At 41.0% G+C, this 17,322-nt stretch overlaps 1 protein-coding gene across 3 annotated transcripts in view; it reads right to left on the bottom strand.

Annotated features, from left to right (window-relative positions):
• Positions 1 to 16,952, bottom strand: part of dnajc6 (DnaJ (Hsp40) homolog, subfamily C, member 6) — a 39,091-nt gene extending 22,139 nt beyond the window's left edge. For 2 of the 3 annotated variants that reach the window (XM_023394599.2, XM_023394600.2), the window contains exons 1-2: positions 11,778 to 12,365; positions 4,281 to 4,416 (exon numbers count right to left, since the gene is read on the bottom strand). In XM_023394599.2, the coding sequence (XP_023250367.1) occupies positions 4,281 to 4,416; positions 11,778 to 11,988 (347 nt within the window). In that variant the 5' untranslated portion in view covers positions 11,989 to 12,365. Of the gene's footprint in view, positions 1 to 4,280; positions 4,417 to 11,777; positions 12,366 to 16,381 lie in introns of those variants that run through there. The other variant, XM_087170502.1, reaches the window with a different exon arrangement.
• Between the last annotated feature and the right edge of the window lie 370 nt (positions 16,953 to 17,322).

The raw sequence follows: 17,322 nt of genomic DNA, 5'->3' as shown, positions 1-17,322 counted from the left end.
TTCTATTTTGATCCAATTCTGTGTGTTATCCCAGACTCAAAACTTAACTGTAGATTTCACAGGTTGACATTAAAAGCGAACATCTGGACGGTTTACTCCCAAAGGAATCCAATGAACAGATAACCTTACTTATTTAATATTGCTGTGTGCAAAGACTGCAGTCATTACCACTTTCTCTTTTCCTTTGTTTTTGGCCCATAAATATACTATGGAGGATATTGGATATACAGTATGCTCTGTGTAAATCGGTGGTTTTACCTGCTTTCTCCTGAAATAGCTAGTGTGCTATAAGAGGAAGCGGAGAAGCAGGTCAGGTGTCAAATTTAAATGGTCATGGGCAACAGCCATGCAGTATACAGTAGAATAGGCAGTCTCCCTGACCTCTGAGGATAGAATTGCAGCCAATTAAAATGTACAGCAATGTGTAGTACATAAACTGACATGAGGGGAAGGACACGAGAAGTGAAAAGCTGCCACTGGGGAATGTTCTTCCTTTTTTAATGGAAAATTGTCAGCAAATGCTGTCAACATTCAATAGATATAATGTATACATATAGAATTAAATAGAATTATAATCTTATTTACTAATAATAGAACTGAATCCTAGACTGGTTGTCTAGGTCATCTATCTTGATTTAAAAAACTCTCAGAAGATCATATACAGTAAGCAGCAATATTCATCCAGGTATTTTAATTAACATAAAAATGTGCATAGCAGTTGAAATAAAGCTAATTGATAAACAGTAAGAATGCCGAACCAACAAACCCTAAACCTTACCAAATAACACAATAACATGGAAAACTGATGCACTACTGCAGAGTTATTTTTAAGGTTATTGTTTCTTCTGTGTACACATAAATCTGAGAGAAATGAAAGGAGTACAAAGTGCTAAATAAAATTTATGAAGGGTTTTTTGACCCAGAATCAAGTGACTTTCAGTTGAGCATTCTGTTATCTGTTGATTTCTATATTCTGGACAATGGAGAAAGAATGACAGAGAGACATATATCAACAGAGTGTAGCGCTAATGAGTGAGTGAGGATGGATGAAAACCAGCGAGCGAAACTATGAGACAAAGCAAAAAGGAGAGAAAGATGAATGTATGACTGACAGGGTGGGAGGGGGAGGGCGGCAGTGGGGCAGTCTGGGTACCGACCAAGGACACTGTGCCTTTCAGAAATCCAGTCTCCATCGCTGCCGAGTTTCTCACTGACAGAGGAACACACTGTTGAGCACTGTTTCCAAAATTGGTTTGCCTACAAAACTTCTCTTCGGCCAGGTAAACAAACAAGAAGGCTGCTTTAAATAATTCAGCAACAGCCCATTGCCTTGAATACAGATGAGACAGAAGCAGAGAAGAACCAATCAAGTCTAGTCAGGGTGCTAAAAGGAGGCCTGGTTAACATCTGTGTTCGCGGTGGTTTTTGGTATGAAACAGTCTCTTTAAGCTGCTAACCTAGACAACCTTCAAGCTGCCCTGCCAAACCCCCTCTACTGTATATATAAAACACAATAATGTGCAATTCTGGAGACATTTCTGCCGATGGGGTAAACAAAAAAATCACTTGAGAAGATTGAGAAGTAGGTAGTGAACAATGAGCTTTTTCGCTGACAGTAGCTTCGTGGTGCAGCTGGAGACAAGGTTGATGACAGTGAATCAAAAGTGAGCTCAAGGACGCCAAACTGCTCCTTGGAGCAGTCGAGGGAAACTGCAGACAAATTGTCACAGTTCATTCAGCTATGCATTCACTAACTGTCTTTGTCATTTCACACCCTGCCACTCTTACCCACCCTGCAGTCACCTCAGCACCTTCGCGCCTTTCCAAAAATAACAATGAGAGTAGGTTTAACCAGCAAAAGGAAAAAATAGATATTTGCAGTGTTGTTTTTGTCTTGACTAGCTTTTAGTCTGGTCTGATTTTTGAACTAAGCCAACAAAATCCAAGTTTGAATCCAAGTTTCAGACATTTTGGCTTCTTGTCAGTTTCTAGCTGGAAAAAAAAAGACTGAATATCTTATCGAGCCATTACGCTGCAAGAGGTTTAAAGAGATCAAGGAAATGGTGCTTGACTAGATTATTTATCACAGATAAGAAAAATTTGAGGATATTATGACTTTGTTGAATTGTCCTTTTTTGCAGGGTGACAGAGAGCACCCCCCCCGGGCAAACCCATGATGCTATGATACTGAAGCTATAAAATCCTACCATCATGCTTCGAAGCACTCTGTAGATCTATTATACTAAATAGTGAGTGATATAGTTTAGTTCAACAGATGCTTATTTATTTATTTCAGCCAGTTGCCACGGTAGCCTGCCTCCCACCACCCCATTATCCCAAACCACCCACTCAAGCATACATATACAGTCCACACAAACACACAACACCACACGCTGGGCCCTGATGAAATGAATCCTTCTAGATCAGCACTGCACTGGCCATTTGGCACAATGAGCTGCCATGAATAATTCAGCAAAAAGAGGTGCGATAGACAGCAGAGAGAGGAGAGGAGAGGAGAGGAGAGGAGAGGAGAGGAGAGGAGAGAAGAGAAGAGGAGAGGGGTGGTGAGGAGAGGAGAGGGGTGGAGCCCAGATGAGAAACAGGAAAGGAGAACCTGGGAGCTTGCCAAGATGTGAGCAGCAGCAGAGGAGGGGAGACACAAGAGAGGAATAACCATGATCAAATTTGCTGAGTCAATAGTGAGAGGAGCTGTGTGTGTGTGTGTGTGTGTGTGTGTGTGTGTGTGTATGTGTGTCTGACAGCACAGAGGTCCCTTTGTGCTGCCCTGTGCAGATGCCTGTGCACAAACACACTGGGACGACCGAGCCGTGCCAGACTCTGCTAACTCCCTCTCTCCTCCCTCCATCCACACAGTTCTGTTTCACTTCTAAAGCTGCTGGAGACTCACTTTAGATTGTAATCAACAACTGAGACAACATTCACTTCACCCTAACCCATTTGATATTAATTTGATTAATATATCATATATACTCATCAATTAATATCAAATATATTTTCTGATATATCACTTGTCACTTGCTGGTTCTTACTACAGGCATCTATAGAGTGTGCAATTACAACAGTTTTAGGCATTTCAGATGCAAAGAATGCATGTTGAATATTCAGTATAAAATATTTCAAAAATAAAAAAGGGTGCAAGCAGAGACATGTCATCAGCTCACATCATCTATGGTGTCATTCATCTTTTGAATATGTCACATATGTCAAAATATTTTAAAGGAAGTGGAGGAGGAAGAAAGTGTGGAGCCAGTTGCAGGTTTTGCAACGTGAATTTAAGGTAAAAATGTTTTTCAGCATTACAGTGGTTGTCAGAGCAGCCAATTTATGATTTCTGATCCGTCATAACTTTGACTAAAACTACCTTTGGTTGCTGAAGCTCTAAACTGGCCACTGCTTTTTCGTGTCAACACACAGTATCTTTGATAGGAGGAAGCCAGATCACCCTGTCACACAACTGTGGCACTGGCACTTTTAGATCTTCTAGACCTTAACGCACTTTCCAACCTGAGCCAAGCAAATTACAGGTGAAAGCAACAGTAGTTTAGAACTGCAAATGAAGCATTTTTTCCACTTGCACCACCAGCAGATAATGAGGTTCAGCCTGTGTCGTTTGTCCTCCCAGGCCATCCTGATTAATTTGGAAAGGACAGAGTGAAAGGATGGAGATCATAAGCAGATTTTATTTATCTCACGATAAAGGGGGATAGGGATGCAGAGGCTGAAAGAAATAGCAAAATGCAATGTGGCGGATTAAGTTTCCAAAGTGCTGTTTCAAGATACTAATAGAATACTCCTGTTTTAAATTAGAGCCAACTTACCACACCTTTAGGCTTTTCTGAACCTATTTATCAGATGTTGTTTGTTCAGAAAAAAAACAACATGTAAATCCAATATTTCACTATGCGATGCCTAGTTTTCTGGTAACACAAACAAACATGGCATTGTTGTTTGCTGCCTGGCACACTAAACAAAGGCTACAGCCTGTATAGCAAAGAAAAGAAAACTAGAGTTTGTACTGACACTACTAAAAATCCGGCTACAATTTGTGGAAATATTGGCCTTAAATGTAGGAACCCCCTCTTTCAGTCACACAGAGCACCAACATCACAAATAGGACTTGGTCATCCCGTGTTATGTCAAAAAAAAAAACATCCCAAACTATCATTTAAACCAGAAGCGATGATATGATAGCATTTAGAGAGTCAAAACAGTAAAAAAAACCTTGCTTCAGTTCGAGTATGAACACAGCAGTCACTTACGTGGCAACCTGATGCATGACCTTGGTGGAGGTGTCCTTCAGCGTGTCCTTCAGGTTGTCCTTGAAGTTGCTGAAGAACTTCCCGGCTCCTCCCTTCACCATATCCAACAGTCCTCCACCATAATTGGCATCCATATCTGGGAATGACATCAGCCAATCAGAATCCGGGGTGAAACAACACACACACCACACACACACACACACACACACACACACACACACACACACACACACACACACACCCATAGAGACACACACTGAGAATGCCAACAGATGTTGAACACTGTTGAAAACCTCCTATCTTACTTTTTCAACAGAAAAATAGCGGCTATTTTCTATGCAGACGATGTGTTTTAAAATGTTAGACCAAAGGTTATTTTAAAATATGTCATGCTTCAATTCTACACTGGAGTTCAGAGGTTTCCATTTGACTTCAATGAGTTACTGGGCAACACAACAAGTACACGTGTGTGTGTAGGTGTGAAAGAATGATGAACCAGACACACAATCAAATGAATACCATCTGGAATTGTGTACGTATGTGTGTGTGTGTGTGTGTGTGTGTGTGTGTGTGTGTGTGTGTGTGTGTGTGTGTGTGTGTATGTCCACATTGTAAAGAGTAGGCAAGTATTAGCAGAGACGCAAGTGTCTGAGTCAGCATCCCTCTGCTGATCTGAGATTTTCTGTCTCTCTCCTCTTCATATACCTGCACATAACAACCACAAGAGCATCACTTAAGATGTAACTTGGCAGTGCTGACAAACCTAAAGATATTAAATATGATGCAGCAGAAAATCATCCACAACAGGGATTTTCAGCATTTTCCGAGTCTAGAGTCTCCTAAGCAGCTGGGCTCATGAAACACTTCTCGTTCTGTTCTCCAGACCGACAATCAAACATCTTGTGCTCCTCCTTATCATCTGGAACTGGCTCTTTGAATCAGTGGTTCTCATAGTGGGGGCCTTAAGGATAAGGTGCCAAAAAAACAATCAAGTTTTGGGTTGGGCTTAGTTGGAAACAACCTCTGGCTCAGGTGGTGTTTCAGTTTGGTTATTTTCAAACTTAATTAATGAAGAGGTCGGTGTCAGTCCGTGTAAAGGTAGAATATTTCATGTCAAACGGGAAAAGATAAAAAGTATTTACGAGCCTTTTTGTTCCAAATTTCTTGATTCACTGTCAACAGTCTCTACTGGCATTCGAAACTTTTCGGAGAAAACATAAGCAGCACATTATGACCATAGTATGTCTGCGGTGTAACAAAGGTAGCTGCAGTTTAAGCCCTGAATACAAGACTATGAATGCAACTTAAAATAATGGAAAAGGGAGTCTCTCCAAATCCCCAATGACCTTATGACCTTGTATGACTCGAGATCATGCCAATACATTGGTCTTCCACCTTCATGAGGGCAATACTGGGAGGGGTGAAGTTGAGCACGGTGAGATGAGGAAGATGGTTCATTAAGACGAGATACTATGGTGTCATTAGCTGGTAGCTGGCAGCCATTTGTGTAATGTTATTGCCACTAAAGACATAACCTAAGAGGAATAGCTAATAGATTATTACAGGCCATTTTTGCTTTCTGCTGGTGGGCCGCTATGGTTTATTCTGGCTCAGGACAGGTTCCAGCATAATAAGGAATGGTTCATTCTAAAATTGTATTCAGTAGAAATCAAACTTTTTAAACAATAATTTTCACTCTCAGCCTTGTATTCTCCTCACTGACAATGCTGTTATCTCGCTCATAATCCTCATAGTTAATTTTTTTTCTGGATATCATTTGTCGACGCAGTCTAGACTGATTTAACAGTAGACTTTCATACTTAGACACATACTTACAAAGACATTACACACACTGTCTCAGAAGAAATCTGTCTAGACAGAGCTGCTGGCTATTGAGATAAAGTTTTGCGTATATTCAGAGAGCAAGTGCTTTCACTCGTTGTATCTCTTTTTCTTTCTCTCCTCACTCCATCACAAGCTGTACTTGTCAGTTCTTGATCCCTCTTCCCCTCTCTCTTTCCCTGTCTTGCTCACTTCTTCCTGTCCTCCTTCGCCATGTGTTATATTTGAGATGATTCTTCACTAAGTTCCAAATTTAGACTTTTCATCTCTGACTGCACAGGCCTGATGTGTGCGACAGCGATTTATTTTTCTACTGAGGAATAAAGCTCCTGCTTGTTGAGCTCATGCTGAACAGCATATGATCCACAGACATTTTCAAAACTCCACTGGAACTTTGCCTGTGGCAGTCAAGATTACCAGTGTTAAATCAGGTTGAGCCAACTACATTGCAGAGAATATTTTTACTGAACACACACTGCATTAAAAAAAAGTTTCAACAGAAAATATGTGTTGGGAACTTGGGATGTGAAGTTTTAAAGATATGGTTATGTACCAGACATGCGAAGGCCTAATGGAAGATGCTATTGAGGCTTTGCATCATGGGAACCATAGGATCCAGTGTTTTTGTGGCTTTAGTAACACTATACAGCAGGTTAAAAATCAGGATATCTCAGCCACTGCGGATACAATTTTGACTGTTCCTGTCTCTTGTCCCAACAAGTACAATGGAAAAGCTTTCCCTTTAAAGGTGCTAGTTGTAAAGTTTCTCTTCCGACTAACGTGGTATTTGCTGGAAGTTGGTGCTGGTGATTTTCGCTTGAGAAGAGCTTCAGCTATTGCTGTTTTTATAATACAAGAGGTTATAATATGCCCTCTCAGCAGCGCTACATCTTCAGGGCAGATCGGAGGCTACAGTGAGTCGCTATAGGAAAGTGATGAGACGGGCCAGGGCTAGTTGGTTAGCATGCTAACTTCAGTAGAAGAAGAGTTAACATTGGTGTTGCTTTGCACAGCTGGAGACAGCTCTTGGTGAAGGAATGAAGTTTGAAGCTGAACTCCAAACATTCTTTCTACTCTAGTAAGTAGCTAAATGGTTGTTAATACTAACGTTAGCTATGTAGCAATAGCAAAACTTACAAATAGCCAAGTTTAATTGATTATTATTTATAAGCAGGTATTAGTTTAAGAAAATTGTGCATTTTTGGTTTATTTATTTAGATCTGAAAGGGCTTCACTAGCCTAAGGTCATTCATTCACTGTGAAATGAATAGCTGAAAACCACCAAAACTAAGGTTACAGGGTTTTACATGACAACACCAATAAGGCGTCACTATATAGAAGGACTAAGAAAGAATTAAAGCAAACTGCACCGCTGACATTTTCACATCTGACCCTTTAAACCTTCCAACCTTTAGCGGACCGCAGGCCTCTTTTTTTTTTTTTCTTTACATCTTGTGAAACTGCACTGCACAGATGTACTGTAGCTTTTTGAGGTGAAAAATTTGTGTGTCCTTTAGGCATTTCATCTTTATTTATCTGTGCAGCAGAGAGTGTCAACACTTGGTGAGTGAAAAAGGGAGAAGACAACATGCAGCAAAGGCTAAATTCCCCTCAGAAAACCATGCTCCATGTTTTTTTAACAACAAATTAAAAAAATAACCCTGTTAACCCTGGAGCTGGATGAATGAAATCTAAGTCATTTTATTTGTTTATTGCATCCTGGGTTTCTGCCACATACTTATAATTCAACATTTATTTAAAGGAATAGTTTGGGAAATACTTTCACTCGTTGCTGCTGCTGCTGCTGCTGGGAGCTTCATATTTAATGTACAGACAAGAAAGAGGTATCAATGTTCTCATGTAGCTCTCAGCAGGTGAGCACATTTCCTCAAATGTAGAACTGTTCCTTTACTATAGTAGCCCTACTGAGAATGTCTGTGGTGGGGAATAGATGCTGTCTTCGGGCAACACTGTAATTTCACCAGTAGGTTCTGGTCTATTTTAAATCTCCTTACTATGCAGATTTCCCAGTCAGTGAGCATGACAGGATGTATTAGGAAAACCTGGATCCTGCTCTGCCTTGAAATCAAGAGCTAAGCGAAGCTCAGCCTGGATCTGTCAATCATGTTGGATACCTGCACAGGTAGAGAGGCAGCAGTGATGATGAAGGAACAAATATTTTTCAAAGGAATCTCAAAAACAGAGAGAGCTGTTCCACAAAAACAGGGCCAGGCCAATAGCTCACCCCTCTTCACCCGCCTCCTCTCGCTCTCACTTAGTCGACCAATAGAAACAGAGGGAGAGAGAGAGGCAAAGAAAGGAGAAAGACAGTTCTAGTTATGTCCAGAGGGATCAGTGGGCTGTCTGAGTATGTCGCCCTCCTCCTACAGCCCCGAACCTTTCGCTCTCAATATCCGGCTTGGTATGAATGACACAGATAGACACATATGCACAACAATAAAGCTTGACAGGCAAACACGCCGCACTACACTCGATCACGCTGCCACTACACCGGGCCCGGCCTTGTTGTGCCCAGGACCTGAATGACTGCAGCATCAACCCAGACTCTAATCTGCTTAATTATAGATGCTGCTGATGAGGAGTGTATGATTAATCCTCTACTATACAGCTTAACCAGAGGAGTATTACACTGCTTTGAGTTGCAGGAAAACTATTACAGGCTGGTAAAAGTATGACACATAAAAGCTGTGAGAAACTGTATGTGCAAGCTGACAATTAAATAGTCAAACAAAGTTTTGTATACAAAATCTGAAATTGCTCTTTTCTAATCGTGAAACTACCTCACATTGATTTCAAATTGCCTGGCTTAGTTTTAAAATATGGAGAACCAGACAGATATCTGGATTCGACTAGGAACTTACATTGCTTATGTGTCTTATTTTTTGGATATTCTATTTGGTTGTAAGTAGATTGTGCAACCTAAACATTATAATTTGACAAACAGAATCAACCTATGATTCCAATCCTATCAATATATTAGCTCTCCTTGATACAAGTACACTGTCCTAAATATGCAGTGTCCCAGTAAGCTCAGAAATTCCTTCACTCTCGTTGATTACATAATTGTTTTTCAGTTTTTACCATCAAATGTAAGAGGTTGGATAAATCTGCATTGATGAACTTTAGCAACAAATGAATTATTTAACACATGAAACACTGCAGTCAGGTCATGTCATGGCCTGTATAACACATTGAATCCATCATAAACTTTCATGTTTCAAGTCATGTGTCCCAGTGAGCCAGGGTAGTGTGACAGGGAGCCAGCACGCACAATACCAGGACCCTGAAACTGAAGTAAATGTTACAAAATGTAATTCAGCTGCAATTTATTTTTTATTATTTACACCAGTGCTTTTGTGACACGTAAAAATGCCTTCAATGCAAAAGGTCTGGTTGTATTATCAGTCAGCACACAAACAAGGCCACTGAGAGGGGAAATGCTTTCCTTATTTACAGGTGTATGTAAAATAATATTCCTCAGCATTGACAAGAAATACTGAGATACTGAGATGCAGAAATAATGGGTTATGAATCCTGATTTCTGCTTCTCTTTGGATGGTTCAGTTGCAGATGTAGCTAACACCATATCTAGTTAACACCACATCACTTCTAGGAAATGGTTACTGTCTATACCTGTAGTTCCCCACATTTTTGACTGGTAAAAATGAAGCCGTGTCTGCTTGCAACTCCTCACGGGTTGAGTATGTCTATGGGTTGTGAGCAACTAAAGAGTTTTCTTTTTTTTTCAATAGTTAACTGTCAAAGATGCAAAGAGGTAAAACTTATAAATCAATAAGTCACAATAATAATAAAAAAAAAGTATAAAGTATAAAGTATCTAATTTGAGTAGCAAAACAGTATTGTTCCGCCCATTAATCAGCTTTTTCCCCTTAGATTCATCTCATAAACCCTTGGAGGAGTCCCAACCCCGATGCGGGGGACCACTGGTCTATTCAGACTTGTTTGGGGACAAATAACAGTAAAAATATGAAATCACTGACTTCTAACTCTCTATCATTAGGCTATGGAAAAGCAATTGTTTCTTTGAGTCCCATTGCCAAAATAATAAATGTGAAAATTCTCTAATAACTGACCTCTTTTTGATCATCTCCAAACAATATCAAAGATTAATTTCATTGTTTTTTTGTTTTTTTTATCATCCAAACTGTGTCTATCTCATTTTCTGTCTTCCTTGTGTTGTTTCCCATCCTGAATACGATATAAAAGAATTACATCCACGGTGTGGCTCAACCATACCTTTGCTCCTGTACATTATATCTTTTGTCTGTCTCTATTTTATCTTGAATCTGTCTCTGCATGTCTGTATGAATCTGCCTGCTTGCTTCCCTGTTGGTCTGTTAACTGGTCTACATGTCTCTGTGTCAGTTACCAGATGGATGTGGGAGTGTGCAAGCTGGTGAGCCAGCTACAGTGACAAACTCTGCTGATACACACACCAGGGGAGGCTCTGATACAGACTCTATCAGGTAATACAGCCGCAGAGAGCCCAGCCACTCACAGTAAGAGAGAGCACTACATTAGCAGCACGGAGAGCTCTAGGCTTTGCCAGAAAGATCAATGGTTTGTTTGAATGTGTCTCCCTCCTCCTAGAGTGCCAACCTTTCCCCCTCAAATGCTGGTTTTTGTGAATGGGACAGAGAAAGGCACACATGTACATCAAAAGACCAACCTGGCAGGCCAGACAGACATCTGACACTGGAGCCCCCCCCCCCCTTCTCCACCACCCTTCCCCAACCCCAATCCCCTTCCCTCATTGACCCTCCCACCCACCACCATCCAGCTTCTTTTGTTTCACAGAAATGTTCATCCCTGGAGGCTGGCTGACTCCACAGAGCACTGCAGTGAGGTGAACACAGGGCAGAGACAGGCACAAGGCTCACTCATAGTTATTGTGACTGAATTCAATAAAGCATGCAGATGCACTGTAGCATCAGTAAATATCATGGTTTTTAGTTTTAATTGATTACATTAGGTTGATAATCCATCATTCATGGACAGTTTACTTCTAGACTGAGAATATTTTGTTCCTTAAAACCAAAGCAGGATTTATTCTATTAACTGTTCACATGTGAGATTGCCAGTACAGTTGGTGATATGAGGCCACTTCATATTCAAAACTGATATGAAAAAGTTAATGGGCTATCAGTGTGGTTAATATAGTAGATATCTCTCAACATTGGCTGAACAATGAGTTTGTGTATATGCTACTGTGTCTGTGCACATTATCTAAAATATCATATACATTCAAAATATCTGCAAAATGAATTTCTACAAAGACTTTTGGACACTTTATGCATGAATGACTGGTTAGCACCTCATGTAAGAACAACAATTTCGCACAAAACCAAAGTCATTGGGACACATCTTCATTTATTCTGCATGCAATAACCCAGTGTTCCCATTTAGGTGGGGTCTGGGAACCACATGGAGCTCTGGAGGGGATTCCAGTAGGTGCATAGCGTCATTGCATACTTTCAGTATTGTTAGCCATTGTGCTGACCACTGCTACCTCTTAGGCTATAGGCCGCGTTAATAGTGTGCAGCCTAGAGTCATCACATCTTACTCAAGCACTCCCCCACGTCAGTGTTCCCGGTGGCGGTGAAGTCTCTTACCTGAGCTGTCCATGGTGCTGCAGTCCTCCTCTCGCAGCGGGGCTGCCTTCGGTCCAAGGGTGGCCGCAATGGAGCCTCCGAGTGCGCTGCTGCCGCCGCCGCCGCTGCTACCTCTGCCGATACTGAAGCTATCCCCGCCGCTATCGACCAACTGCAAAGATTCATAGCCATCGTAACTGGTCTTTTTCTTGTAGGCCCCCAGCAAGCTCATTACCGAAGGCCACAAAAAGAGGAATTAAAGACAAAAGAAGCCCCAATAAAGACGTGGGAGCTGCACCGAGGGCGCCGTCACCGCCACCACCACCACCACCACAGCCGCCGCTGCTACTGCCCGTGTTGCTACTACTGCTACGGCTGCTGAGTGCACCACATGTCCGAGGAGAAGAGGACGACCGGTCTCCTCTGTTCTCTGTGGAAACAAATATTCTGGGTGGTCTCTCTCTCTCTCTCTCTCTCTCTGTCTCCCTCTCTCTCTCTCTTTCTATCACCTCCTCTTTTCCTCAGCTCCGCATTTTACTACGACGCTGCTGCTGCTTCTGCTGCTGCTGTCGCTGTAGTCCCCGACTGAGTAAAAGGAAAATCCACCCCAACACACAGTCCTCTAATGTTATTGCTGCATCTATTATTCACATACTCTAATAAGTAGTAATGCCTATAAATAAGCCTGTTTTTACTAAAGTGGATCAAAAACAGGATGTTTTCACGTAAAAAAAAAAAAAAAAAACTGCAATAAACAAGATGCTATAGAGATATTACAGGATATAATTAAGTCAAAAAGTGTCATAGAAAACTCACTATAATTAAAATATAAACTACAATTCAGTAAATTATGGGAATATACGTGATACTAAGGTAAAAATGCCTTGCCACAGACACATTTAGCCTACATTTTGGCCCTAAAAAATAGTATTAAGAAAACTTATATTTGTCTGTAGTTGTGAAGCTAAGATTCTCACGTTATGTTATTACATTTGCTCAAATGTACCTATGTAAAATGAGTAGGATCCTAGTTTTGTGAACAATGTCACAGTTCTTATTTTGGGTGGATGGCAAATGTTCCAACCTGCATTTTATTAGATGTTTTCACTGAATATCGCCTTAATTCATTACAACATTTGAGGAATTTTGTAGGCTATAATAATTATTTTCTTTATCTTTTGATCTGCTGAACATTTTCTTGATTAATCGTTTTGTCTAAAATGTCAGAAAATTGTGAAGAATGACCATCACAATGCCCCAGAGTCCAACTAATATATGAAAAACCTAAAGATGTTCATAATAATATTTGACATTAGACAAATTGTAGAAACTACTCAGTGGTACCCGCAAATCTTTTGGCAAGTTTGCTTTAAAAGTGAATCAACTGATTTATAAAAGTAGCTGTCAACTGACCAAATCATTACATCTTTAAGTCAATAAAAAACTGCTGCGTTTTAAAGCAAGACGGATTAATTATGGTCGTATTGTGATGGAGGATGTCCATCAATGAGTGTACATGGTCAAGAGGCACAGAAGATAAAGTATGTTAAGAAGCATGAAACTTTCAGTGCCATCTATTTAAAAAACATAAGTCCCATGGAGAACAGTGCATATAAACGCAGGGATCCCCTGAGTTCATTTAAAAAGCCCCTCCTGCTATAGTGCTGCAGTCTGACCTGCTTTCTTGGGTATAAATAAGGAGCAAATTATGAGTGTAGGCCTATAATGGAGCAAATTTCTCATTTGAGACCTGCACCGAAAATGAATGAGGACAACTAGCCTTAACTTAATATAAGATTAAAATAAGAGGAGCATTGAAGTCAACATTGCAAGACAACAGCACCATGCTTTGTCAGAAAAAGGAAACTCACTCTTCATCACAGGGAATTTTCTCACTCACGTCTCGACTAATAGCAGCCTTGGATGTTAACAGGCTCCTTGTAATAACATTAAAATCTAACACATTTGAAATTTCACCTCCAAATTTGACATTTTTAGCTCCAGTTTTTTGTGTTATTACCCAGGGGCCAAGCAGGACAAAACACTGACCACTGATGGCATGCTTCCTTCCTTTGCCTTGTCCCCTGGCAACGGAAACCCTGCATGGTTCTGAAAAGTGGACATGAGCCTGGGAAACTGTTTTTGGGAGAGCAGACGGGAGCTCAAAGCACAGCAGGAACTGAATGTCCAGAAGGAAGGAATGATGGACCCGCCATAACCGGACGCAACGTACTGCCGCTCCATTGTTGCAATGGCGCTTCCTGTCTTGTTTCTAACCGTGCCTACTAATGTTTACCCCTTGATGTCCTCATGACTGTGCATGTTTATGATACAGCAGGGCATCAAAATCTCTGCCACATCACAGCAAGATCAAGGATTTTGGATGTGAAGTCTGGTTATGTTTGTTTTTCTTTCTCTCAGGTCTCATTTGCAAAAGAGATCCGAATCTCAATGAGGTTATGTAATTTAATGGTTAGCTTATAAATACGAAAACCTGTCAAGCCAAAACCCAATCAGACAGCAAATAGAGCTGAAATGATTAGCATATTAATTGCTAAGTTTTGTTGATCAATTAACTGCTTCAGTCATTTTTCAAGCAATAACACTAAACATTCACTGGTATCAACTTTTCAAAACAGACGATTTGATGCTTTTATTTGTCATATACTAATACGCATATTCATCTAATAGCAGAGTTAACATCCTGTTGGTCAGACCAAACTAACTATTTAAATATGGCCCCTTTGGCTCCGGGGAAATTATAGGCCAATTGGTTAACTGATAAAATAATCATAATCAATCATTAATAAATTAATCAGTAATGAAAATAATCGTTAGTTGCAGCCCTAAAAGTATAACAGTTTTCTGCTCAGGGTTACAGATCCTAGTTTAACTCTAATGGATGTGGGGCAACTATAGCATAATGGGCAACTGGCTCTCAACAATAAGAAAATGCCCATGTCGCACTTGCCTTTGTGACTTGCACTGCCATCAGTGACACTGTAAGACAGATTTCCTATAGCTGCTCTTACATACAAAAACAAAGACCTGTTGACAAACCCGCCTCACATACACACTGGATATTCTATAGGCTTATTGAGGGTTTGGCATTACAGCGGAGGAGACCTTATCATGACTTTCATTTGCATCTCTCTTTTAAGCATCCCTAAAAAAAACCTTTAAATGCAGCGCTCAATGTCATTTTAACTGTTTTATGACATTGCTGTAATGTGATACTGACCACAGCCCTGTAGCTTAAAAGAAAGCTGTATCACTGTTATCACCAGTTTTTACCATCATCCTCAAGGATGTATTGAGGATTAATGATTATCCCCATAACAGTTAAAGCAGAATCCAGGAATCTGCTGGATCAGCTGCAGGACTCACTTAACAAGACAGACAGAGCACTTCAATCTGTGATATGGAGTCTGTGAGACGTTAGATCCTGTAATCCAAGGATTCTTGTGCTTGATATAGTAAAACCTGAAACAGCATATACACTGCTCAATGCTGCTGAACATGACACTGATTTCCAACCTGTTTACTATAAGTCATTGTCCTTAACCATAGAAAAGTCTCCTAAACCCCTTGTAGCTACACCTGCTGTTTTTATTGCACCATAAACCAATATGAATACTACTTTCTACACCAACAGTAAAAATCACTTGCTTTGACTTGGGTGTCTATCTTATTTGCCTGTTTTAACCCACTTCACCCTCACGGATGAACAATACCCCCTGGAGCAAAAGCTGACTCAGTGGCTCATGATGGGAACATGAAACCACACCAAGCTGTGTTAAGCTGCTCACGTGATGTGCCTGACGATGGTGGTGACGTGACTGAGCGCTATTGGACGACACAAGAGAGGAGCTGTCCTCTCAACATATAGACTAGAGCCATGCAGCCCTAGAAGATGGAGATGGTCATTTCTGATAATACTGATGATGATGATGATGATGAAAATAGAAGAGACATAACTGAGGTTTTGTCTGTACTAGTGTCTCTAAACAATCTGGTGTGTTGAGATCATAAAACTGATCTGCGGACAGAGCTGTCATGCGCCTTTAAAGGTGTCCTGGGATGCCGTCGCCGAAATCATCAGCTGACAGAAAAATCCAGCCTTCCCACTCGTTCATGTCATTTATCATTAGGATAAAAGTAACAGTGACAGTGATCCTCATGCAGAAACGATGACTTAGGGTTTATCATATTTAAAATAAGGAAAAAAAGGAAAAATAAATCGACACCCCTGACAAAAATAACCCAAATGATGTCATTTATGATGCTCGTGTGCGCTTCTAGTCAAATAAAGGCCAAATAGAGCATAGAGACAAGTTTGTGATTTTAAATGAATGTGTCAAATATAATTGACAAAAACAAAGAAACAGATCATTTCCTCCTGGAACTAGAGTATGTCGGTGATAACGTCCCTGTCCACCGAGCACTGATGCACTGTGGGGGAGAAGTGGTCAGAATATCCAGAGGTATCCTGATATTATGTAACATCCACACACAGATCGTGATGCTCCCTTCCACTCAGGCTGGTTTCAGGTACCAGAAAGCCTATAAAACATGCCCCTTGAATCATATCAGATGAGTAAAAAAAATATATATATATGCTTTACCTTGCAGAGCGGTTTCTACCATTCTCCCGGGAGCGCCGTCTTGTGCCGTGGTGGAGATGCGCTTTGAACCCCGGCTCCGCTCACAGACACCGACCTTTGATTTGTCATTCGCTGCCAATCAAAGGTCAAAGCGTTAAAACGTCCCGCGAGACACGCTGTGTTAGAAGGATTCCCCCGGTTGTTCCCAGTTCACCTGTTGGAAAATTTACAGAGGTGGCAACAGACTATACGGCATCATCATAAAATCACATTTTGGCATATGAGCTACAAACAAGGTACCGCGATGGCGAGTGGTAGATCTGTAGAGGACGTGGATGGGCTTAAGCGAGTAGGCCAGAGGGGGTGTGGATGTTCGTGGATCTGTAGAGCAGAAACTGCGCCGCTCAGCGCATCCTGCCTGAGCTGAACCAGCCCGGTAAAACCCTGAGTGGACTTCAGAAACGGTCTGAATGGATGTCCTCATGCGAATTTGCTATGGGAAATCTGCAGTAATCGAGAAAACAATACTGGTGATGTGCACCTATAATTAAAAAAAAAAAAATCATGGAGATTGAAAGCAGCATTAAGTAGGTCTATTTTTGGATGCCACATGAGCAGAACACCACTTTCCTACAGTAGAGGTCCCCATAACAACAATGATCAAGAGGGGATTTAAAAAAAAAAAAAAAAAATCGTTGTGTTGTGTTTGAGGTTTTGGGCGTACTGTGGTAATAACCCTCGTGTTATGCAGGTGAGAATACTGTTCCTCATTTTGGTTCACGCAAGCACGAACAGTGCTGCACCTTCTGTCAGAGGTAAACACAACTGATCAGGCTGTGATCCGTGACAGTGGAGCGGGACTTCCACTCGGGCTCTAATGCACATGGTGGTTTATTTACAGAGCTGAGAGGATTAGAGCAGAAAGGAGGAGATACAGACAGTATTCCTATGTACGTGCATGC

This window comes from Seriola lalandi, unplaced genomic scaffold (genome assembly GCF_002814215.2).
Source record: "Seriola lalandi dorsalis isolate HSWRI2012SDOR001 ecotype SW California unplaced genomic scaffold, Sedor1 jcf7180002054949, whole genome shotgun sequence".
NCBI classification, from domain to species: Eukaryota; Metazoa; Chordata; class Actinopteri; order Carangiformes; family Carangidae; genus Seriola; species Seriola lalandi.
This window is presented reverse-complemented; position numbering and strand designations above follow the sequence as displayed.